This window comes from Eulemur rufifrons, chromosome 8 (genome assembly GCF_041146395.1).
Source record: "Eulemur rufifrons isolate Redbay chromosome 8, OSU_ERuf_1, whole genome shotgun sequence".
NCBI lineage: Eukaryota > Metazoa > Chordata > Mammalia > Primates > Lemuridae > Eulemur > Eulemur rufifrons.
In genome coordinates this window covers 18,086,081-18,109,896 of record NC_090990.1, presented here as the reverse complement: position 1 = coordinate 18,109,896, position 23,816 = coordinate 18,086,081, and the positions used below count along the sequence as shown (strand labels likewise).

At 53.0% G+C, this 23,816-nt stretch overlaps 1 protein-coding gene across 1 annotated transcript; it reads left to right on the top strand.

The window, feature by feature from the left end:
* Positions 1-15,940: 15,940 nt before the first annotated feature.
* Positions 15,941-23,284, top strand: TENT5B (terminal nucleotidyltransferase 5B). Its single transcript, XM_069477517.1, has 2 exons — positions 15,941-16,383; positions 21,363-23,284. Exons 1-2 carry the CDS (start codon positions 16,120-16,122, stop codon positions 22,380-22,382), a joined length of 1,284 nt encoding a protein of 427 aa, XP_069333618.1. The 5' UTR covers positions 15,941-16,119; the 3' UTR covers positions 22,383-23,284.
* The last annotated feature ends 532 nt before the right edge of the window (positions 23,285-23,816 follow it).

Below are 23,816 nucleotides of genomic sequence, written 5' to 3'. Positions count from 1 at the left end.
ACGGCCCTTCAGGCTTACTGGGGGCTGGGCTCGGGACCACCCTGCAAGGGAGTGAGGAGCAGGAGAAGCCGCAGCAGAGGCCTCAGCCTGTCCCGGAGGGAGCTCTGGGGCTAAAAGGGCCCTTCAGAGGCAACACAAGCTGAGGCGAGGAGGCCGGGCCTCTGGACCTCCCTGCTGGCTTTCCACCAGGCTCTCTCCCGCCCCCTGTATTTGTGGGAACTTCACGGGTGTTTACTGATGTCCAGGAACCCACCCCGGTCAGCCTCAACTCTGGGCACTACTCAGCCTGGTACACAGTAAGCGCTCACTAAATGTTAGATGGTGGGGACAGAGTGTGGAGGGCGAGAGAGGGACAAGTCTAGGGAGACTCACAGCTTTCTTTGTGGTTTGGGCCCCGGGCTAAGACGGAGGCCAAATGGAGAAAGAAGATGTGGTGGGTTTGGGACACGCCAAGGCTGTGGTGTCCCTGAGATGCACAGGCCATGGTCCAGTGCCAGCTCCCCAAGAAGGCCCACCATGACAGGGGAAGAGGGGAAGAAACCAAGAGGAGAGGAGCAGGGCAGGGAGGAGCCCGGGAGGGAGAGATTCAGAACCCGGAGCTGGCGGCGGGGTCAGACACTGAGCAAGGGCAGAGAAGACGGGGCTCAGGAAGTGGCAGGGACTGGTGAGGCACTGGCGAGCGTGGGGCAGGGGCTCAGCGAGGGGCCTGCAGGTGCGGTGAGGGCTCCGGAGGTCCCTGGTGCAGTCGTGGAGGGGCGAGGAAAACAAGGCCCGCTGGAGGCAGCTAACAGCGCTTCCTACCCCAGAGCTCTGCCCCCGCTCCCGTGCCCAGAACCCACCCACCCCCAGAGCCCAGGGTCAAGTCCCCTCCTTCCTACCACGTCTCCTGAGGCCTCTTTCTCGAGGAATCCTGGCTGAGGAGCTTCCTCTCTGGGAACTGCTGCCTCAGCCCAGACTCAAGTCGGACAACAGGAAGGACTTCCTGACTTCGAGGGATGGGAGGCCCTGGACAAGGTAAATAGGGGCATTTCTGTCCCAAGACAGGGGACTGACTTCTGGAGGCCCTTTTCCAAATGCTGGACCAAAAGAGCAGTGTCTTCTCCAACCTGGACTGGGCAGGGAGGAAGGTTGTCTACAACAGGGTGAAGCAGTTGCTCAGACTCTGGAGCTAGAGTCCCTGTGTCAAAATCCTAGCCATGTCACTAACTAGCTGTACAACCTCTCGCTTTCCTCGTGTATAGAATGGGAGCAATAGTAGTGCCTAGCTCACAGGGATCCCAGTGAGGTTTAGATTAATGAATTGAAATGTGTAAAGTGCTCAGAACAGTGCCCGGCACAGAGTGAGCACGACGTGAGTGTTTGACAAAAGCGAGCAAAGATCCTAGCGGCTTCCATTCGAGTGTCCTGGGCGGCCAGACCGTGCCAGGCTGTCCATCTGCATTACTCCTAAGCCCCCATCACTCTGTGAAGGAGTTCTTTCTCGTTGCCATCCTGCAGATGAAGAAACTGAGGCCCAGAGAGGGGAAGCCACTTGCCTAAGTGACCTGGATGGACTCTTCCAGCACCCTGCATGATCACCCTCTGTTGCTTTTCTCCACCCCACAGGCAGAGCCCTGGTGGGGCAAGGCGTGGACCGAATGGCCTCCCAGAGGCGCTCTCGGACCCTCGGAGCTGCACGTAGCCACACGGCCCTGTAGCCCACAATCCCTCCCCGCCTGGGAAGAGTTCCCGCTTGTGCAGGGTCACTAGCAAGCTCCGGCCGCAACCATCTAATTAAGCAATTACCTCTGGGAGCACCAAGGCGAGGAAGTGACCTCACTGCCATCCTGACACCACCCTGCAGCTGGGGAGGGAGTAATGGGGATAATCATGGCGGTGGTGGTAGTGACGTTGATGGTGACGGCTCTGTTTCACCTTGACATTGGTGGAGGTGAGGGGGCTGGTAATGACCTGCTGGTGGCTCAGGGCATGGACAATGGTGGTGGCAGGTCACAGCCTTGATGGAAAGGGGACAGTGGTGGGGATGGTTTGTGGAGCGGACACTGTGGCTTGGCTCTCTCAACCTCTGGGGCACCCTCCTAGCGGGGGAGGCTGGACTGCTAACAGCTGCCTTTCCCCTCCCTGTGGCATTTGTGTGTGGAACAGGCTCCACCACTGAGAGTCACTGGAGCAGGATCTGGAAGGCGGAAGTGAGGCTCACTCCTCTCTGCGCTTCTGTTTCGTTTATAAACTAGGGATAATAGCAGAACAGCCCCTTGCACATAAGCACTAGGTAAGTGTTGGTGGATGATGCTATTATTATTTTATTATTTTTTATTATTTCTTACCCTTGGCTGTGTCTATCGGCCAGCAAGGTCACAGTAGCGTGAGGTTTTTCTGCAGCGCAATCCGGTGTCAGGTATCCAGCACTTGGGACTCCAGCTTTCTGTTTGCTTAGAGGCAAGTTGCAGCACTGAAAACAGTAATAGCAGCTTATTAAATCCAGCTTCCTGATCCCTGGATTGAAGCTTCAGGGGTGTGTTCTGGAATTCATAGCTCCTGTGTTGGTGGTGGCTCTCAGCTCATCGAGCTTCTCTGATGATTATATAAGTACCTACCACTCTGTATTAAATACCTTCCTGCTAAAAATACCAAGGGACTTTTTATTTGCTGCACTGAACCCTTGAGATCGATGGAGATGGTGATCATGACAATATCTGGTGGTGGAGGTAGGTGGCAATTAGAGTTCCTGGGTGCAAGCAATAGACGCTTACCTGTGAAGAAAAGGAAGATACTGGGGAGCTCCCGGAATTGATGCAAAGCCTGGTGATCCAGGTTCAGATAAAGAGCAGAAACCAAGGAAGCGACAGCATTGGACAGGCCAAGCCCACTGCAAGACACTTGGACACCACTGTCACCATCAGACACCACATTGACCACTGCAACCAAAGGCCACCTTTCTGAGCGAATTCTTACCCTCTTGGCTCTGTGTCACTCACTGCAAGCCCTGGGCTTAAGCATCCACTTGGCTGAGCCCAGGGTACATGCCCATGTCCTCTCTGCCAGGCAGTGGGCAGAGGGGTCTGTGGTCCCCTTCAGCTTCAGTACTAGGCAGTGGGGCCCTGATGTGCATCAAGACTCATGCAGTGGGGGCTTCTCCCCAAAGAGAAAGGACGTGTGGATGCAGGGCAGCCAGAAATCAATCAACATCCACTCAGTGAGGAAGCCTGGGGGCTGGGGCGGAATAGAGAAACGGACAGGAGATGCCGCCTCTTTATTAAAACCAAGACAAATCAAGGTTGGACGCCACTGGCCCTCTCAACCCCAGCAAGACTCAAAGTCCCTTGAGATCACCCAGGAACTTCTGCTGCCACTATCACAGGGGCCCCTGCAGGGCACTGGTCCATCTTTCACACTATGGCCCCAGTGCAGAGAAGACCTTTGTCCCTTCCCTGTATAGCCCGGTGAAGAGAAGAAACCAGGTCTGACATTCAAACAAGATATCACCAAAGTCCCAGAGATAACAAAGGGGAAACAAACACAGACAGTTATTTATTTATTCCATATCCACTTATTAATATTTGGCACCACCAAATACCAGGGGCAGCAGAGAATGAGGTCGCTACCCTCATGGAGCTTACACTCCAGCGGGGAAGACAGTCAAACCGGTAACACTTCGGTGAACAAGGAAAGGCAGATGAGAGCCGTGGTGGGTGCCAGTGGTGAGGGCGACAGTAACTGGGGAGCCCCTTCAGAGGGAGCAGTCGAGGAGAATGAACAGCCAGCCAGGCATGGGAGAACTGGGGCAAGTGTAGGCTCGAAGTCCCTGAGGCAGAAACAAGCTTGCTGTGTTTGGAGAACAGAAAAGTGACCGAGTGTAGCTAGAACATAAGGAGCCAGGGGTGGGAGGAGGAGATGAGGTTAGAGTCAGCCCTGGAAAGAACCGGCATTTTTTTCCAGTCCATGGGAGGCCACCAAGGGCTGTCCTTTGACAAGAGGAGGGACTCGTCCTCAGGTCCGAGTCAGGAGGGAGAAGTTGGGCACAGCGCAGGTGGGACTACAGATTCCGGAGTGGCAAGGTGAGGGAGGGCATCGCCCATGCCGGGCGCTGGGCTCCTGTCTCCTCCACGCAGCAGGAGGCCAGGTGTGGGGGAAGAGTGGCTGGAGGCGTGTTGATGAGGTACATCAGGTTTCCAGTGTCCCAGACAGAGCTGTGATACAGCCCTCATGCTCCTGGGTACCCGGCCGTTTCCCTTGAGGGACACAGGCACTTTCTTGACTGGCCCCTCCCCTGTCACTGAGAGGACACTAATAACTGAAGCCTCAACCATCACAATCACAATGTCAACTACAGCCACAATCATAATCACAGTCACCTCCACACCAGCAGGCACAGGGACAGGAGGAGACACCCTCGAGGGCTTCTGATCCAGCAAGCCAGCAGGACCCCAGCCCATTCCTGGGCCCTGGAAGGCAATGGGACTGTCCTGGGACAGGCAGTGGCACATTGGAGCCAGCATCCACTGACTTCTGAGGGCCGATAATGTGCATCTCTTCCAACTCCGCATTCAGTGACGTCACGTGGGTAGCTTGAAATTGGCCGTGGTGGAGGGCTTTTGGTTCTTTTTTCCAGTTCGCCGGTTTACCAGCACACATACCTCTGGACCCCCAAGGACAGTTAGAGAAGCTGACCCCCTACAGCTGCCACTAGAAAGAGCTGCTTGTGGCACCACTTGCTTCTGTAAGCACAAAGGCCTTGAGCAGGAACAGCGGGAGGAGACGGCCAACCGTGTCCATAGGGCCCCGGTGGGTAGGCTGTACCGTGGGGAATGTGGCTGAAAATGACAGGTTCATCTGCCCTCGGGACCCACCCAGTGGTGATCCAGGGACCCTGGGCCTTAGCTCAGGACGTCAACTTCACCCAGAGCCTATGCTCCAGCCCAGGAACCTAAGATCCGTGGGCTCCCAGCCAGCTGCCTGACTTGCCCTCTTGGAGTAGAATCCTGGGCTGGTTCGGTCCTGGGAGGGACCAAGAGCTTCTCCCTATTCCCTGATCCCAGGATGAGCCCTGACCTTGGTCATAACCTGGGCTCAGTGACAAAGTTCTCCACCCAGGCCCAGACACAGCCCCTCCTCTTCTGGGCTGTGCCCTGATGAGGCCACTGAAAACACACTCTCACAGACCTGCTCAACCCCAAAACCGCGGCAAGGCCTGGCCCTTGTGCTCAAACAGGCCTGGAGTTGGAGTGCCCAGCATCTCCCACCTCTGCAGTTGAGCTTGAGCCTCCTGCCTGGGAGGCAAAACATTGAAGAACAAAACCAGATTCAAACCCACTATCAGCTCCTTCTTGCTTTAGTGACACATCTCTGTCTTAGGAAATAAAGCCTAAAGGCAAAGTATATTTTCTGGGGCATTAAATCTCCCCTCCCCTTCTGGGTTCCCTCTTTGATTTGGAGGATTCTTGCCTTTTAAACCCTCCCTCCCCACTGTACCCTAAAACAGGCCCCAGGTCCCCAAGTAGGACAGGGAGCTGTGAAAGCCCCAGAAACGTCATCTGAGGGCCTGAGGAATAGGGGCCGGGGCCTTGTATGGCTTGTGAACTTGGGCAAGACCTTTCCCCTCTCTGGGCTTCAGTGTCCCAAGTTAAGGATCCTGATGGAAGTTTAGAGCCCCATGTTCAGGGTTGGATGGGTTGAGTAGGCTGGACTTTCTGGATAACTCAGGCCCAGGAGACCCAGGAAGCTTCTCCTAAAACATGTACAGCATACCAGGTTCAAGTCCTGGAATGTCCTCTTAGCTCTGGCACCTTGTGCTAGTGACTTGGCCTCTCTGAGCCTCACTTTTGTCATTTGCCAAGTGGCAATAACACCAAGTTTGTGTGGATGAAACGTGATGGTAGCAACAAAAGTGCCTTGTAGAGTGCGGTCCTCCTGGGAGGGAAGGGAAGTTGTTACCGTTGTTATGGTTACCGTTTTCACTCCCAGCAGCCTCCAGAGAGCAATCAGCCTGGCCTCACTCTCACAGCCTCCCCACTGCTTCTGCCCTGCCCAGACCAGCAGTAGCCCTACGCAAGCCTCCTTCCTGCAGGGAGGGAGGGCAGGAACAGCTGGGTCATCTTGAGCTCCCCACCACAGGGACCCAGCTCTTACTGGGGGCAAAGGGGATGAGGGAACCACGGGAGAGGAGAAGGAGGGAGGGAGGAGGAAAAGAGGGGCAAGTGAATCAAAGCTGCGGGGAGGCCGGGCGCGGTGGCTCACGCCTGTAATCCTAGCACTCTGGGAGGCCGAGGCGGGTGGATCGCTCGAGGTCAGGAGTTCGAGACCAGCCTGAGCAAGAGTGAGACCCCGTCTCTACTAAAAATAGAAAGAAATTATATGGACAACTAAAATATATATATACAAAAAATTAGCCGGGCATGGTGGTGCATGCCTGTAGTCCCAGCTACTCGGGAGGCTGAGGCAGGAGGATCGCTTAAGCCCAGGAGTTTGAGGTTGCTGTGAGCTAGGCTGACGCCACGGCACTCACTCTAGCCCGGGCAACAGAGTGAGACTCTGTCTCAAAAAAAAAAAAAAAAAAAAAAAAAGCTGCGGGGATTTACTGACCCCAGCCGGGGCAGGGACAAGGGTGGGGACGGCAGGGCGGGGGACGCGGAGGCCCCGCCCCCTGGACGTCAATTTGCGGGACGGGGCCGCCCTCCCTCCCCCGCGGCCTTCTCCCCCGGGCGGGCTCCTCCCATGGGAACTGCTGTCTCGGCAGCCGGCGCCCCGCCACGTGGATGCCGGGAACCAGGCAAGGTGGAGGGCGGGCGCTTTCCTGGGCAGCAGGGCAGGGCTGCCTGGGGAGGGGGCGGCTGTGGGCGGGACACCCCACCCCTCGACCCTGCAAGGAACTGGAGGCCCTCGGCCCCTCGGATCTGCATCCCGGGAGCAGCGGCTGGCGACACCTAGGAGCGGATTAGAAACCCGGTCCTTCCCCAGACTTGCTGACTCCGAATCTGCATTTTCACAAGATCCCCAGGTGACTCTCACGCACATTCAAATTTGAGAAGCCCCGTTCTGCAAGAGTCTGCCTGAGTTTTTTTTTTGTTTGTTTGTTTTGTGTTTTTGCTTCTGGTTTTGTTTTGTTGACAAGGTCTCCGTCTATCGCCCAGACTAGAGTGCAGTGGCATCATCATCATTCACCGAAACCTCTAGCTCCCGGGCTCAAGCGATCCTCCTGCCTCAGCCTCCCTAGTAGTTGGGACTACAGGTGCCCATCACCACGCCCCGCTAATTTTTCTATTTTTAGTAGAGACAGGGTCTCACTCCTACTCAGGCTGGTTTCAAACTCCTGAGTTCAAGCAATCCTTCGACCTTGGCCTCCCAGAGTGCTAGGATTACAGGCGTGAGCCACCCTGCCAGGCCTGAGTTTTTACAGGTTTATAAAAGAGAAACACAGATTTTTCCTTTTATTTCTTTACATTTCAGCTGGACATTGTTGTTTTTTTTTTAATTAGGGGTGTATAAGTAAGATGTATTATCTGTTTCTTACAATGAATTGCATTCCATTACAGGAAAGATGAATGCAAGATACTTGTTACAAAAGGGGCTGTGGGATCTGCCAGGGCCTACTTCTGTTTGCAGTCAGCAGCACCGGCCCTGATGAGACAAGTGGGAGACGGCGGCGCTGGAACCTGAGGAGCTTGGGAGCTAGCAGGGGAGATGAGGCAGACACAAATCACCACCTTCCTGAGCCTCAGTTTCCTCACCCATGAAATGGGCTTGCTCACCACTCCCCACAGGGTTGGACGGGCTGACTGGGCTGTGGGCAGGGAGGGGCTGTGTGAGCTGTGCCACACCTAGGAGAAGCAAGGTCAAAACACTGGCCCTGGCTCCCTGGCTGGGCGCGCTGGCTCATGCCTGTAATCCTAGTACTCTGGGAGGCCAAGGCAGGAGTATTGCTTGAGTCCAGGAGTTTGAGGTTGCTGTGAGCTAGGCTGATGCCACAGCACTCTAGCCCGGGCAACAGAGTGAGGCTCTGTCTCAGAAAAAACCCAGCAGCCCTGCTGACATCTCACGAGGGCAGCTCTGCCTCCTGGTGCTCTCCTGTCCTTCAGAACCCACCCTTCAGCCCTCCTGGTTCTCTCTCACAGCCTCGTCTTCTCTGATCTCCCTCTCTCTTCCCCTCTTCCTTACCCATGCCCCTGCCCCCTAAAAACACCCACTCCTGTCTGAGGCTTGCACCAAGTTAGCAAGTTAGCCCTGGTCCTGGGGAAGGCAAGCAGGCTCACACACTGGGTCTTTTATGCCAGCCCTGAGAGGTAGGTGATGATGTCAAAATGAACAGATGAGGACTCTCAGGCTCAGCGAAGGGAAGGGATTTGCACCCAGGTCCCCGAGCCAGGAGGAGGCCAAGAAGGGATAAGAACCGGAGCTTTGGGCTCCCACTACACCAGACTTCCTGAGCTGGGGAAACAGAAACCAATTTTCAGGGACCTTGGGGAGGGCTCAGTTCAAAGTCCCACCACCACAGGCATCTGGCTATGGCCACACTCCGCCACACCCTGCAGGATCTGGTTATCTAAGAGTGCCCCTTCCTCTCTTCCTCAAGCATCCCGTCACTCATCCTACGAATGTTTATTGAGCATCCACACGTTTCCCGGTGCTGCATTACACAGAAAGCAAAACCAGACAACATCCCTGCCCTCCTGGAGCTTCTGTTCCAAGGGAGACACAGGCAGTGAGTAGGCAAATACTCAGCATGGCGGGCAGCATTGGTGGCCATGGAACAACAGAGGAGAGGCTACAGCTGCCATAGGGAGGGGGCGCAGCTCTAATTGGGTAGTGGGAAAAGGCTCCCTGAGAACAGGGCAGCTGAGGAAAAGACTGGAGAGATGGAGAAAGCAGCCATGTGGGGTTCGAAGGAGAGCGGTCGCCAAGGCCCCAAGATGGGAGTGGGCCTGGCACATTTGAGGAACATCAGGGAGGCCAGTGTGGCTGCCACTGGTGAGGGAGGGGAGGGTGGAAGCAGATCACAGCCTCCAGGCGACTTGGAAGGACTTGGCTTTTACTCCAAGTGAGAGGGAGCGTTAAAATGGCATGATCTGACTTGCGCTTTAAAAAGATAACTCTGGCTTGCCGAGTTGAAAACAGACTATGGGAGACACGCCCAATAGCCAGGAAGCTCGGAAAATCCTGGAGAGATGGCGATGGCTCGGACGTGGAGGTGGCAGTAAGCTGCGGGTTGGAGAGACACCTGGTCAGATTCTGGCTGTGTCCTGAAGGTAGACCCCAAAGGTCTTGCTGACAAATTGGAAGGTGGAGTATGAGAGAGAAGGGAGTGGAAAGTGGCTTCAGGTTTTTGGCCCAAGATCTAGAAGTTGCCATTTGCTAGGGGAGGAGTAATTCAGTTCGAGGAGTCAGCTTTGGATGTGCAAAGTTGGAGATGACTATAAACATACACGTAGAGATGCTGAGTAAAATTAGATAAATGAGTCGAGCCTGGTGTTTGAGAGAGAGAGTTCTGGACTGGAACATATAAATTTGGGATTTGCCAGCACAGAGATGGTATTTAAAGCTTGAGACTGGATGAGATCACCAAGGGAGTGTCTGTAGACAGCAAAGAGAAGGGAACCAGGGAGTGAGTCCTGGGGCATTTCACTCTTGAGAGGTTGAGCAGACCAGGGGGAGACCACATAAAGCAGTCAGTGAAGTCAGAGAAAAACCAGGACCTCGAGGTGTCTTAGAAACCAAGTAACCAAGTGAAGAAAGTATTTCTTTTTTTTCTTTTTTGGTTCTCTGACCAGAACAAACCCAGGCTGTGGTTGTGGCTGTGAATGCATCAAATCCTAACCACTAGACCACCAGGGAAAGAAAGTATTTCAAAGAGGAAAGGATCAGCTGTGTCACAGGCAATTTAGACGTCAAGTAAAATATGAATACAATTAGAATGGGAGAAAAATTTGTAAATGATATATCTGATAAAGGACTGATATCTACAATATATAGAGAACCCTTACAACTCAATAATAGTAAATAGCACAATTTAAAAATGGGAAAAGGAGGCTGGGTGCAGTAGCTCACACCTGTAATCCTAGCATTCTAGGAGGCCAAGGTGGGAGGATCGCTTGAGCTCAGAAGTTTGAGACCAGCCTGAGCAAGAGCGAGACCCCCATCTCTACAAAAAATAGGAAAATTAGTCGGGTACGGTGGCATACACCTGTAGTCCCAGCTACTCGGGAAGCTGAGGCAGAAGGATCACTTGAGCCAGGAGTTTGAGGTTGCAGTGACCTATGATGATGCCACTGTACTCTAGCCCGGGCAACAGAGCAAGACCCTATCTCAAAAATTAATTAGTTAACTAATTAATTAATTAAATGGGCAAAGGATCTGAAGAGACATTTCTCCAAAGATCCAAATGGCCAATAATCACATGAAAAGATGCTCAACATCATTAGTCCTCAGGACAATGCAAACCAAAACCACAATGAGATACGATTTCACACCCACTAAGGTGGCTATAATCAAAAAGAACGGATAATAACAAGTGTTGGTGGGGAGAAGCTGGAGTCCTCAGACACTGCTAGTGAGAATGTAAAATGGTGCAACTGCTTTGGAAAACAGTCTGACAGCTCCTCAAATGGTTAAATAAAAAATTTTCTAATGACCAGCAATTCTACTCCTCAGCATATATCCAAGAGACATGAGCACATATATCCACACAAAAATTCGTGCATGAATGTCCACAGGAGAATTCTACATAATAACCCAAAAGTGGAAACAACCCAAATGTCCATCAACTGGTGAATGGATAAAGTGTGGCAATCATAGATCCATAGGCTATTATTGGGCAATAAAGAAAAAAATGGAGCACTCATGCATGCCACAACATAGATGAACCTCGAAAACATGCCAAGTAAGAGAAACCAGTCATGAAAGGCCACATACTGTATGATTCCATTTACATGAAATGTCCAGAATAAACAAATCCACAGAGACAGTAGATTAGTGGTTGCCTGGCGCTGGGAGCTGAGGGGAAAACAGGGAGTGACTGCTAAAGGGTACAGGTTTCTTTTTGGGGTGATGAAAATGCTCTCAAATTGATTATGGTGCTGGTTGCACAACTCTGAAAGTACACTAACAGCTATTGAATTGAATACTTTATTTTCCTTTTTATTTATTTATTGAGACAAAAATCTCCCTCTGTCACCCAGGCTACAGTGCCGTGGAGTCAGCATAGCTCACAGCAACCTCAAACTCCTGGCCTCAAGTGATCCTCCTGCCTCAGCCTCCCAAGTAGCTGGGACTACAGGCACTCGCCACCACGCCTGGCTAATTTTTTCTATTTTTAGTAGAGATGGTGTCTCACTCTTGCTCAGGCTGGTCTCAAACTCCTGAGCTCAAGCTATGCCTCCCGCCTCAGCCTCCCAAAGTGCTAGGATTACAAGCATGAGCCACCGCGCCAGGCCAAATTGAACAGTTTAAATGGGTGAACTGTATGTTATATGAATCATATTTCAGTAAAGTGAAAAAAAAGGAATTGATGATTCTGTTTGGCAATGTGAAGGTCACTGGTGACCTTGACTACAGCAGTTTTGGTGGAGCGGTGGGAACAGAACCCTGATGAAGTGTGTGCAGGAGAGAACAGGAGAGCCCTGAGGTGGCAAGTGCAGATGCTTTCAAAGAGTTTTGCTATATAGACAAAGGGGGTAGAAGGGGATGGAGATTTGGGGTCAAGAGGGGTTTTTTGGTTTTTGTTGTGGTTTTTTGAGATGCAAGAAATGATGTATTAATGCTGATTGGAATGATCTAGTCAGGGAGAGAGGGAAACTGGCTGGAGTGAGGGCCTTGAGCAGGTGAGAAGGATAGGTTTTCGTGTGTAAATGGAGGGGTAGCTCCAGAGAGGACCAGGTAGGTTCATCCCCAGTGACAGGAAGGGAGGCTGAAAATGAAGCCCAGGGCCAGTGAACAGGTAGAGGGCTGTTGAGAGTCCAAGGAAATGACGTTTGGATGGCTTCTGTTTGCTTAGTAGAAAGCAGAGTGTTCAGCTGAGAGGAGGATAGAGGAGAAAGAAGGTATGACATGGTCCTACACACCGTGGGAGAGTGAAAACCCTGGGTCATATGGCAGGATTGGCAGACAGCAAGTGCCAAGGGGCCACCCTGGAGGGTGGTGGGCATGAAATTCAAGTGAGACCAGTCAGCAGGGCTGTGTCTGTCTCCAGCCTCAGTCAGCCGTGTGGGATTAACCAGGGCGTGGTTTTGCCAGGTGGATACAATTTAATGAGAGAGGAGCAAGGGGGTTGAGGCTGAGCAAGGAAGTAACTAAAGCAATGGTCCATGGAATCTAAGCTGGTTAAGGAGGAAAGTCAGGACTTGAGGGATGCAAGAAACAGTGACCAAAAAATGGAAAGATCAATGGATTGAAGGTCCCGGTGGGTCAAGGAACCACTGGAGTTGGGTCTACAAGGAGTGGGCAGGAAAGGCAGGAGGTAGTATTAGGGTGGCAGGATACTTGGTATTGAAATTACATGGGGTAGGGGTACAATTATTGGTAATGGCAAGGTCCATTACCTTGGCCATAAGCACATGAGGTGGGGTGGAGGACAAGAACAACAGGAGGAGGGGATGGGTGATCCTCTTTGGGGAGGATCATCTGCATGTGACTGAACTCACGAAGTCACCCTCAGAGGGAGGGCCCTGCTAGAGCAAGGGCCTGGATTCAGCCAGACCTGGGTATGAAGTCCCTCTTTCCAACTGTGGGGCCTTGCACAAATTACTGAGCTCCGAGCCTCAGTTTCCACTCCTGCAAAGTAAAAGATCGCTCCTTTGTTATAAGATTATGTCTGGAAAATTGAAAGGCTGTGTGGAAACACCTAGCATGGTTCCAGGCATGGAGGGCCCTCAGTGACGTGGGCTGGTGGTAGAGCTACACAGCAGTTCCCAGAGTGCCTGTCTGGGGTCCCGAAGCTGAGGAGGGGCCAATGTAGGGACCAAAACTCTCCCCAGGACCGCTTCTCCTTCCCACCATCTCAAATCATAGCAGGTGTGAATGGAAGAGGCTGAATTCTGTTTCAGTCCCATTTTACAGAATAGGAAACTAGGGTCCAGACAGAGAAAGTAATTATATCACTAAGACTCAACTATCATATAAGTTCCCTTTTAAAACCAGTTGGATTTGTAATGAGAAAAGTGATTAAAGTAAAAAATAAATAAATGAAATGAAATCAGTTGGAGTCATAATTAAGACAGGGTGGGGGAAAGGAGAAATCTCATACATAACATCTGAAAGCCAACTAGACTCTTCAGGATGTGCCCCAGCTGATGTTCCCTTCCATTCACTAGGACAACTAAAAGCTGGTCTTGGTGAAAATGAAAGACCCTATTGGGTAGACCCCCGCTCTCTCTCAGCTTCCCACATCCCCAAGTCACCCCCACCCCCCATCACAGTGATGGTCAGGCCCTGTGATTGGGCAAACACTGAAACAATGAGCTTTAGGAATAGAAGTGTCAACAGAAGGGTGATTCACAACTTGACAACCCATGAATTTGTTAATTGCTCTTCCTAGCCCAGAGTAAGGAAGGAGAGAGGAAAAGGATCTCAGAGTTTCCTTCCTCAGAAAACTTGAGCTACTACTAGGCTGTTTGGGTGTTAAAAAGAAAAGAAAACTTGATTCAAATGTGAAAGGTGGGCATAGCACCAGGGGTCCCCACAAGGCCCTGCCCCCTGACTGGTTTCCAGCCTAGCTAGTCCCTCTGGGGTAAACCCCTCCTGCTTTCTACCCAGTTTCCACATCTATAAAGTGACAAGAGGGTGAACAAAAAATGATTCAAAGTCCCCTCCCAGCTCAAGCCTTCAGAGTTCTAGGAATATATGGCCTGGCACCTTCTCTGCTGCCCTGGGTCAAAAGTGGATTCCTAAGACCCAGAGGAAATGTCACCTAATTAGGGAGGCCTTTCATGATCACAACATCTAACAATGTGCATCAGTAGCTCTAGTTCTCTCTGTCTTGCTGTATCTCTTTCTCTCACACTCATACATGTTGTTCTCTCTCCCATACCCCTACTATATTTTCTTCTTAGCACTATCAGAAATGTCTAATTTATTTGTTTACTTGACTATTGTCTTTCTACATTAGAAATTTCTAGAAGGGCAGGGCTTTGCCTATTGTTTCTCAGGGCCTAGCCCAGTACCTGGTACACAGTAGGTGCTCAGTGCATGCATGTTGGCTGATAAATGGATGAATGGATGGATCTTGTGGATGGTGCCAGGGCTGTGCCAAGCACGACTCTAATCTGTGCCAACTTTTGTAAGAGGAGTGGTTGAAAAATAGGAGTCTAGAGTCAGAAGACCTTGATTTGAGTCCCATACTGCCAATTAGTGGTTGTATGACCTTAGGCATGTCACTTGACCTCTCTAAGCCTCGGTTTCTTCATCTGTAAATTGGGGATAATGATCCCACATCTTGAGGTGTATCTTTAGGAAGTAAAGGTTATGTATGTAAAGTGATTTGTTGCATAGTAGCTATTCAGTAAATGTGAGTTTCCTTTTTTCCCCCTACCTCTGCCGGAGCATGGAGGTGGAGGTAAGACACAATCCTGTGGTTGAGCTTCAAGCTCTTTCATCAGTAGCCTTAGGGAGACTTGGTAGGTCAAGGGTTTGGAGACTCTGGACTCAGCCAAAGCAGATTTCTTCTCTTTCTTACCTTTCAAGAGAAGGTAAAACAAAGCAAGCAACTGCACTGAAGACAGTGGAAGGGACTTGGCCAAGGTCAAATGGCCAAGGACCATGACAAGCAGTGGGTTCCCTCCCTGAGGACCAGAGGAAGCCCCTGATCCCAGACAAGATAAGGAGAGGGAACATGGGCAAAATCTTGCTTGGCCTGGCCTCCAGAAACAGGAAGTGGCTGCTGTTCCCAGAGTCAGGTTCCTGGATTCTAGTCTCAGAGGTCTGTCAAAGTCAAGCTGGTGACCTTGGGATATAGTTGACTGTTTTTGTGTCTGGGTTTTTCCTTCTGTAAATTGGTGTATTACTCCTTCCTAGCCTGCCTTACAGGAGAATGGGAGAATGTTAGGAGAATGATATTCAAGATAAAATATTACAGTGATAAATCAGAATCAATTCTGAACTTTTGCCATGGCACATACATTTAAAACTAGAAAAAAATGAATTTAAAAGTAACAATAAGCTGCCTCCTCTAGGCTCAGTAAAGTGTGGGAGAAAAACATGTAAACATACCATGCAACCTCTAGCCCCAGAAAGGTGTTGGGCCTGTGCAGTCTCCGTGGCAAGAGTATGCCACAGATTCTAGACCCCTGGTTCAACACCAGGGCTGGACTAGTTTGCTATGTGACACTCACACCGCCTCCCTGAGCAGATTTTCTCTTCAATGCTGGCCGTGCTGTGGCGTGCAAGGACCAGTCAAGAGGGTGTGTTAGTTAGAAAGCATCTACCTCAGTAAACCCAGTTTGTTACCTTTCCTTGACTCTGGAGACCGCCAGCGCCTGAGTGCTGGGCGGAGGTGAGCAGTGGCGCTCTCTCTTTGGGTTTCTGAAAATAGCAGATGACCAGGACGAGGGCAGGTGATTTCTCAATTTCTTCTAGCGCAAAAACATAACTACATAAACAAAAAATCTGGAATTTCTCAGCGGTCTGACTCCACTACAAATTCCACAGATCACTTTCCTCCCGCCTGCCCCTGGAGGGCGCTGTCCCTTTAAGTCTAGGCTCGCTCGGGCCAATCACAGTGCACAGAAGTTCTTTAAGGACCAAAGGAGGGAATTCAGCCTGAGAAGGGGGCGGGGCAGGGGCGTGCCTTCCAGCCAATCGGAATCTTCCTAGAGAGCAGCGACTCACGTGCAACACTCTACTGACCAATGGCAGGGGCGTCGAGAGGCGGGGCAGCTCCCGCTGCGTGACAGCTGCCTGGACCAATAGGCATGTCGCCCGCGGCCTATAAGAGTCAGCAGGGCCCCGGGCTACTGGCTCTGGGGTCGGTTAGTCGTCGCCGTCTGAGGTTTACCGTGGGTTTGCCTCACCGTCGCGGTCGCCTTGTCCCTGCCTCCGCACCCCCCGCCTTGGCCCCTGCGCAGCCGCTCTCCCTGCCCTCCTCCCCGTAGCCACCTCCCGGGTTTCTGTCGTCTGAGCCCCGGGGCCGGGTGAATGATGCCGTCGGAGAGTGGAGCTGAGCGCCGGGACCAGGGGGCTGCGCAGGCGGGGACGGCTGCGGGCTCGGCGGTGACCACGGTGACCGCGGCAGGCGGCGGCCCCGACCCGGAGGTCTCGTCGGCCTTCCTCGGACGGCACCTGAGCGGGCTGGGCTGGCCACAGGTGAAGCGACTGGACGCGCTCCTGAGCGAGCCGATTCCCATTCACGGGCGCGGCAACTTCCCCACGCTGAGCGTGCAGCCCCGGCAGATCGTGCAGGTGACAGGGCGCTGGCGGGGGTGCGGGGGATCTATCCTGAGGCTCTTGTGGCTGTAAGGCACTTGGAATCTGTGATTCTCTGGACAGCTAGGGAAATTAAGGAACCGGGTCAGGGGCTGTAACAATTGCACAGTGCATTAATGGTAGACCAGAACTCTTTCCTCTGCATTAATAATTCTTCCCCACTTGACTTTTCTGTCCCCTTTCCTGGGAAACCCTGATTCCCCGCCGACTAATCACCCAGGGCCTGGCTGGGAGAGAGGAGGAGAATGGAGAAAGCCTCAGGGGAAGAACAACCCTGCCTGCTAGGACAAAAGATGCCAGACAGCCCTGGATAGATAGGTGTGCATGCTTGGGTCCAAAATAGCTTTTTGGACTCTTCCCCAACTTGGCAAACCTGGACCTCACCCCACCTTCCCTTTCTCTACGTTCTAGGGGCAGACTCTGTCCTTGTAGCTCCCACAGCCCTTGGCTCAAGAACCTACACACACACACCCCCCACCCCCTCAGGAAAAGCCCAGAAATCCTGGCAGGTACTCCCTCCCGAAGATTGGAAATGAAGGCCAAGCCAGGTCTCAGGCCACAAGCTCCACATCCTCTCTCCTGAGAAACAGAAGAGAATTCTGGCAGCCCTCCTTCCTTCTTCAGACTCTAACTCTCCCCTTTACCTGACCCTCAATGATCCCCAAAGTGCTCTTTCATCTATATAGCCCAGGTACTGTCATTTTCTGAAATACTAGAATATGGTAATTGTTGTACCCATTTTATAGATGAGGAAACTCAGGCCTTAAGAAGGACAGTGAGTTACCTAAGATTACCTAATAAGGTGAAAACCAAACCCAAGGAATCCTGGGTCTTCCCAGGAGCAAGTTACTACTGCAGGTTCAAGGTTTTTGTACCCCTTCCCTAGCTTCTAAGTCACAGGGGAGTCCCCTGATAAAAGAAACCAGTAAATCCAGGGACAGTTCCTGTGACTCCCTGCCAGCTGATGGACTTTCTTTCTGGGGAAGCAGCCAATACAAGCTAGAGGAAGAAAGCCTTTCCCCTGCCTCCTACCTTAGCTTCCAGCAGAGGGGGAAGGGTGCCTGCTGGGGGATTACCTCTCCCTCACTCCCAAGGAACAAGGAATGGGAGGGGGGTGGGGGGAGGCAGATTCTCCTGGGCTGACTCACTGCAGCCCAGTGGTGCTCACTGAGGCATTCCTCGGCTGCTCTGCTCTCTGTCATCTGGGTGATTGGAAACCAGTCAAGGGTTTTCTCCCCAGGACAGTGAGGTCAACCCTGGAGCCCCAGCTGCTGCACCTCCAGGATGGTGGCCCCAAGCATGGTGGGGGAGGGGAAGGTGGAGCCCAGTGTGGCAGCTCCCCTCTGCAGGGACAAGGGGTGTCCTGGAGGGGCAGTCCATGCCCTTGTCAGTATGGTCCAAACTGCCTTTACGGGTAGCTGCTTTGTGCTAAGCCCTGTCAGTACACTAGGGGCACAGATGTGACTAGGACCCAGCCTCCTTGCCTTCAGGTGCTCCCAGCCAGGTGGGGACGACTACAGGTCAATAAGAGCTGACTTTACAATGTGATGGTAGTACCATGTCCTTCTAGACCAGGGTCAGAGATATCACAGTACAAGGAGCTGTTGGCTATGGTGGGGAAGGGTGGTGGAGACCTCAGAGCTGGAGTGAGAAGTGGACATCTGGATTCACAGCCTGGACTGTTGTTGGTTTCCTTTGCTGGGCTCAATGTCCCCATCTGTTCAGTTGGGACAGATTGGGCTGCTCTCCAATACCCTTTCTGGTTCCAGAGTCCAAAGGAAACAGGTGCCTTCACCTGGCCTGTACAGCTGCCTCCACAGGGAAGAAAGTCAGAGGGAATCCGGGGCTGGCAGCTGCAAAATCTGTTGGAGTGGGTGTTGTGGTGGGAGAGGAGGAGGAGGGGCAGGGCGGTGCTTGTTGTTGCCTTTGGACTTTTCAATAGTGCTGAGTTGTCCTATGGCTGAAGAATTGAAACCTTTCTCCCTCTCCACCCCGACAAGGCTTTGCCTACAGCTGCAATCTGAGCAGCTGGAGATGTTCTTGCTTGTACCTGAGCTAAAGGGACCCACCCTCCCGTAGGAGGGCCCCCCTGCCTGTAGCTCTCAGAGGCATGGTTCTAATTAAGCTCAGCCACTTATTGGTGTGTGACCTTGGACAAGTCCTTTGCCTTCTGTGGGCCCAGAGGATTGAACTAGACAATCTGATCTCTGCAGCTGCAGCCAGAGGGCCTGCATTAGGTGGCGCTGGCTGCGAGTTGTGTAAGCCTGCTGCCTGACCGTGCCTATTGGTCTCCCTGCAGGTCTCAGCAGCCACCTGGAGCAGAGCGGTGCAATCACTGCCCCTCCATGGCTGGAAAGTCTGATTCAGGAGCCTCCAAGCTGCCCTGCAGTCCTTGGGTGTGGCAGTATCTGGGGACTGCCTGCCAAACTGGCTGTAGTCACACCTGGGAAAGAGACAACAGCCGCTGGCTGGCTGACACAGCTGGCCCCATGGCCCTGACGCAGGGGATTTAACGAGGGTACTGCTACCTAGTCACCAGGCCAGATGCCATGCCCCAGGGCGGGGGGTACAAGCCTGGGAGCAGGAGCTGGCACTGAGTAAGGCTCAGTGAGCTCTAATGGGACTTAGGGAGGGGGCTGGTCTGCTCTACAGGTCTGGCAGGGTCCTTGGACCAAGGTCTTTGTCCCATGTAGGCACAGCTGCCAGCTGACAGGTGTGGGTTTGAAGTGTCACAGGCTGGACAGATAGCAACTAGCCCTATCTGTCTAGCCAAGGCACCCCCCAACCCTCACCTTCCTGTTCTCCATCTATTCCAGCTCTGGGCTTCAGTGACTTGAGGGTTGCCCTCATTTTGACATGTTGAAAGGAAAGGAGGATTAGAACACTAGTCTCTAGTCTCTGCTCCTTCTGAACCGTAGGGCTGTAATGTGGTAGAAAGAGGGTAGGCTTTGGGGTCAGCCATACCTGGGTTTGAAGGCACCTCTGTACGATCTTGGGCAGGTGGCTGCATGATCTTGGGCAGGCGGCTTCACTCTGTGAGCCTCGGTTTCCCCATCTGTAGCATGGAGTTCATAAGATCTTTCCCTGATAGATTCTGGTAGAAGGTCCAGTGCCTGGCAATCACTAGGTGCCTAACCTCCCCTCCTCCCCACCCCCATCCCCCACCATGTTCCTGATGGCCCGTTTCTTACCCCGGTTGCCATCACAATATCTTCCCCTGGTACAGGTCCTCCTCCCGGAAGTCTTCCTAGAGGGCGCCGCCCGCCTCAGATTGCCCCACCACGCTTGCCTCCTCAGCACTTAGTGCATTCTTTGCAGTAATTCCCTGGGAGGCAAGGACAGCCCGGCCAGGAGCTGGGTGCTGACTTGGCAGCAAGGTGGGGCTGCAGAAGCGCTCAGGGCAGGAATGCTGTCTGGTCGCTTCTGGGACAACTTTGGGTTGCTGAGAAAGCTGAATGTCTGACCCCCAACTTCACTCTTCTCCCGACCTGGGGCCTCAGCCCGGGGAGATGCCTCTAGCTAAAGGAACAGGTTCAAGAAGATTTGTAGGTTTACCTGTCATGTTTCTGTGCCATCAGACCTGGGGGCAGCCCTCCGACAGGGTCCGTCATCTCTTCCCACTTGGTGTGGGCACCTTCCTGAGATCTCGACCCATCCTCTCTCCCAACAGTGCAACAAAGGGGGTCTGGCTTTACCTTCTAGCCCCATCTCTTCTGAGTGGCTTCTCCTCTGAGCAAAATGAGTATATTCGCCTCACTGGGTCCTAGTAAGGATTGGGATGAGTGCATTGTAGTCAAAAGAACATGCGTTCTTTGCGTTAGTTGAGAATCCAACTAACCTGGGTTCTAGTCTCAGGTTGGCTGCTCTATGACCTTGGACGTGTTTCTCAACCCCTGTGCCTCAGGTCCTCCATCTGTGAGTTAGAATAATAATACTCAAACATAGGATTATTGTGAGGGTTAATGTGGCAATGAATGTGAACTGCTAACAATATTTCCAACACATTTGAGTAGTTAGGCTGGGTGTGGTGGCTCATGCCTGTAATCCTAGCACTCTGGGAGGCCGAGGCAGGAAGATCGCTTGAGCTCAGGAGTTCGAGACCAGCCTGAGCAAGAGCGAGACCCTGTCTCTACTACAAATAGAAAAAATTACCAGCCTGAGCAAGAGCAAGACCCCATCTCTACTAAAAAATAGAAATAAAATTAGCTGGACAACTAAAAAATATATAGAAAAAATTAGCCGGGCATGGTGGCGCATGCCTGTAGTCCCAGCTACTCGGGAGGCCGAGGCAGAAGGATCACTTGAGCCCAGGAGTTTGAGGTTGCTGTGAGCTAAGCTGATGCCATGGCACTCTAGCCCAGGCAACAGAGTGAGACTCTGTCTCAAAAACAAAAAAAGAAAAAGAAAAAATTAGCTGGGCAACTAATATATAATTAAAAAAATTTTTTTTTAAAATGAAAAAAAATTTGAGCAATTAGCACAGTGCCTGGCACAAAACTCTTTTCTTTGCAGTTTCAGAGAGGTAGAATAGCATAGTATTAATAGTTAAGACCTGGACTCTGAGTGCAATTCCCAACTCTGCATTCACCAGCTGTGTGCCTCTGGACTCATTCCTTGGCCCCTCTGGACTTCCATCTGTAAAGTGGGAATAATAGGGTTACTGTGAGCATTAGGTGAGTTTCTATCTTAATGTGCTGATGCTTAGATCAGGACCTGGTGCTTAGTAAATTCTGTGGATGGGTTTGCTATCATTATTGCTGTTCTGAGTCATTGCTCCAATTGGGCCATTCTCCAGATTAGGAAATCAAGGCTTAGAGAGTTAAATGACTTTCCAAAGGCACAACAGCTGGTTAGTGGCCAACAGCGGCTGATATTACTGTGACGGTTACAAATCTTTAGTGGGCTGTTTGGGTGCAGGCTCCTGACACCTCTCCCTCCTGCCCTCCCCTCTGCAGGTGGTCCGCAGCAGCCTGGAGGAACAGGGACTACGAGTGCACAGTGTGCGGCTGCACGGCTCTGCTGCCAGCCACGTGCTGCACCCTGAGAGTGGCCTGGGCTACAAGGACCTGGACCTGGTGTTCCAGGTGGACCTGCGCAGTGAGGCGTCCTTCCAGCTGACCAAGGCAGTGGTGCTGGCCTGCCTGTTAGACTTCCTGCCGGCTGGTGTGAGCCGGGCCAAGATCACACCACTGACACTCAAGGAGGCATACGTGCAGAAGCTGGTAAAAGTGTGCACGGACACGGACCGCTGGAGCCTCATTTCACTGTCCAACAACAGCGGCAAGAACGTAGAGCTCAAGTTTGTGGACTCCGTGAGACGCCAGTTCGAGTTCAGCGTAGACTCCTTCCAGATCATCCTGGACTCGCTGCTGCTCTTTGGCCAGTGCTCATCCACGCCCATGTCTGAGGCCTTCCACCCAACAGTGACAGGCGAGAGCCTGTACGGGGACTTCGCCGAGGCCCTGGAGCATCTGCGGCACCGTGTCATTGCCACACGCAGCCCCGAGGAGATCCGTGGTGGCGGCCTCCTCAAGTACTGCCACCTCCTGGTGCGGGGCTTCCGGCCACGGCCCAGCACCGACGTGCGCGCCCTGCAACGGTACATGTGCTCCCGCTTCTTCATCGACTTCCCGGACCTGGCGGAGCAGCAGCGCACGCTGGAGCGCTACCTGGAGGCCCACTTCGGTGGGGCTGACGCGGCCCGCCGTTACGCCTGCCTGGTGACGCTGCACCGGGTGGTCAACGAGAGCACCGTGTGCCTCATGAACCACGAGCGCCGCCAGACCCTGGACCTCATTGCCATGCTGGCGCTCCAGGCGCTGGCTGAGCAGGGCCCGGCTGCCACTGCTGCCCTCGCCTGGCACCTTCCAGGCCCTGACGGCGTTGTGCCGGCCACTGTCAATTACTACGTGACCCCTGTGCAGCCTCTGCTGGCTCGGGCCCACTCCTATCCCACCTGGCTGCCTTGTAACTGACTCGGACCCTGGCCAGAAGGGAAGGGACTGGGCCTAACAGTGTGGGGTGGGGCCTCCGGGAGTATGTGGAGGACATGACCAGAGACAGGAAGCCTGTGCCAGGTGGCCCAGCACTGCTGCAGGGTTGGGCCTTCAATGGGACAGACCAGACTTCCCCGGTTGAGGCCCCTGTGGGCCTAAGGGCAAGCTGGGGTTCTCGGCAGGAGGACCCCTTGGTGGCTGTACCGCACTTTGGGACCAGCACGATTGTGGGTGCAGAGCCTATTTGTCTTGAGAATCAATTGCCCTCAGGAGACAAAGCAATTCAGGATGGTAGCCTCAGCGCCTAACACCTGGGGTTGATTTCCATGGCCTAAAAGGGTCTTTTTGACTAGAGCGAGCGCACAGTGATCCCAGCAGACTCTGGGGGCCTGGAGCCCACACATTGGCTAAAATATGGTATGTTATGGGGACTACTCTCTTCGGGTCAGGCTGGGCCACTAACAGGGCCTGGTGGTCCAACCTGGCTCATCACTGTGAGGAGGAGAATTGAGGCACGAGGCAGATACCTGGGTTTGGGGAGGGATGGGTTTAGCCCAGTCTCCTGAAACCCACGCCCCAAGCTGTGAAGTGAGGTGTGCCATGTACAGGAGCCCAGCAGCCCAGGTGGGCCACAGCCCAGGCCCCTTCCAGTGTGTCGTTCCCTTCCCTTGTGTTGTGAGGAGCCTTCTGCCTGGAGTTTGTTCTTTGGAGGGTGCTGGGCCCAAATTTGCCACAGTAAAGTCAAGTGCGCCCACCCTACTGGCTTGGTTACAAGCTCTCAGATGGGGGAAGGGAGCCACCCCCCACCTCCTTCTCTATCCCTCTGGATTTGTTGCTGTTTTGCACTCTTAACACCTGCCAATAAAGATTGTCTACACTGAGCCTGGTGCCATGCTTTCTCCCAGGAGAAGGACCTTCCATGGCTGTGGGGGCTGCAGTTGCCTGCCCCAGTCTGAGCGTGGCTTGTGTTGTAGGAGGGGACACCTGGGAGGGGGGATTTAAGCCTGGGCTGTGGCTGGGGAACTGGCTCTCCTTCCCTCCACACCAGCCCCAGCCTGACAACTGTATACTGGGAGCTCATGTCTACATGCGTGACTTGTACCTGCACGTTGCCTCAGCAGACCTAGGACTCTTGTTAAAGAGTAAATATTTCGATGTCTTCTACCTGGAATCCTAATAGCTCTGGACTGGCCTTGTACTCCAGTGCTCAGGGCTGCTTGACCGCAGCTCTGCTCCCCATCTCTGCCCAGGGGGCAGCTGAAGAACAAGCTGGCGGAATCTGGACTGGAAGCTCCTCTAATAATGGCTGCTGCAACTGGGGGACTTCTAGGGTCCCCCAGAGCCTGAGCCCAGGCAGGGCCTCTCTACCTGGAGAGGCTCCCTCAATCCTTCGGCTCCCTCCCTCACCCCCAA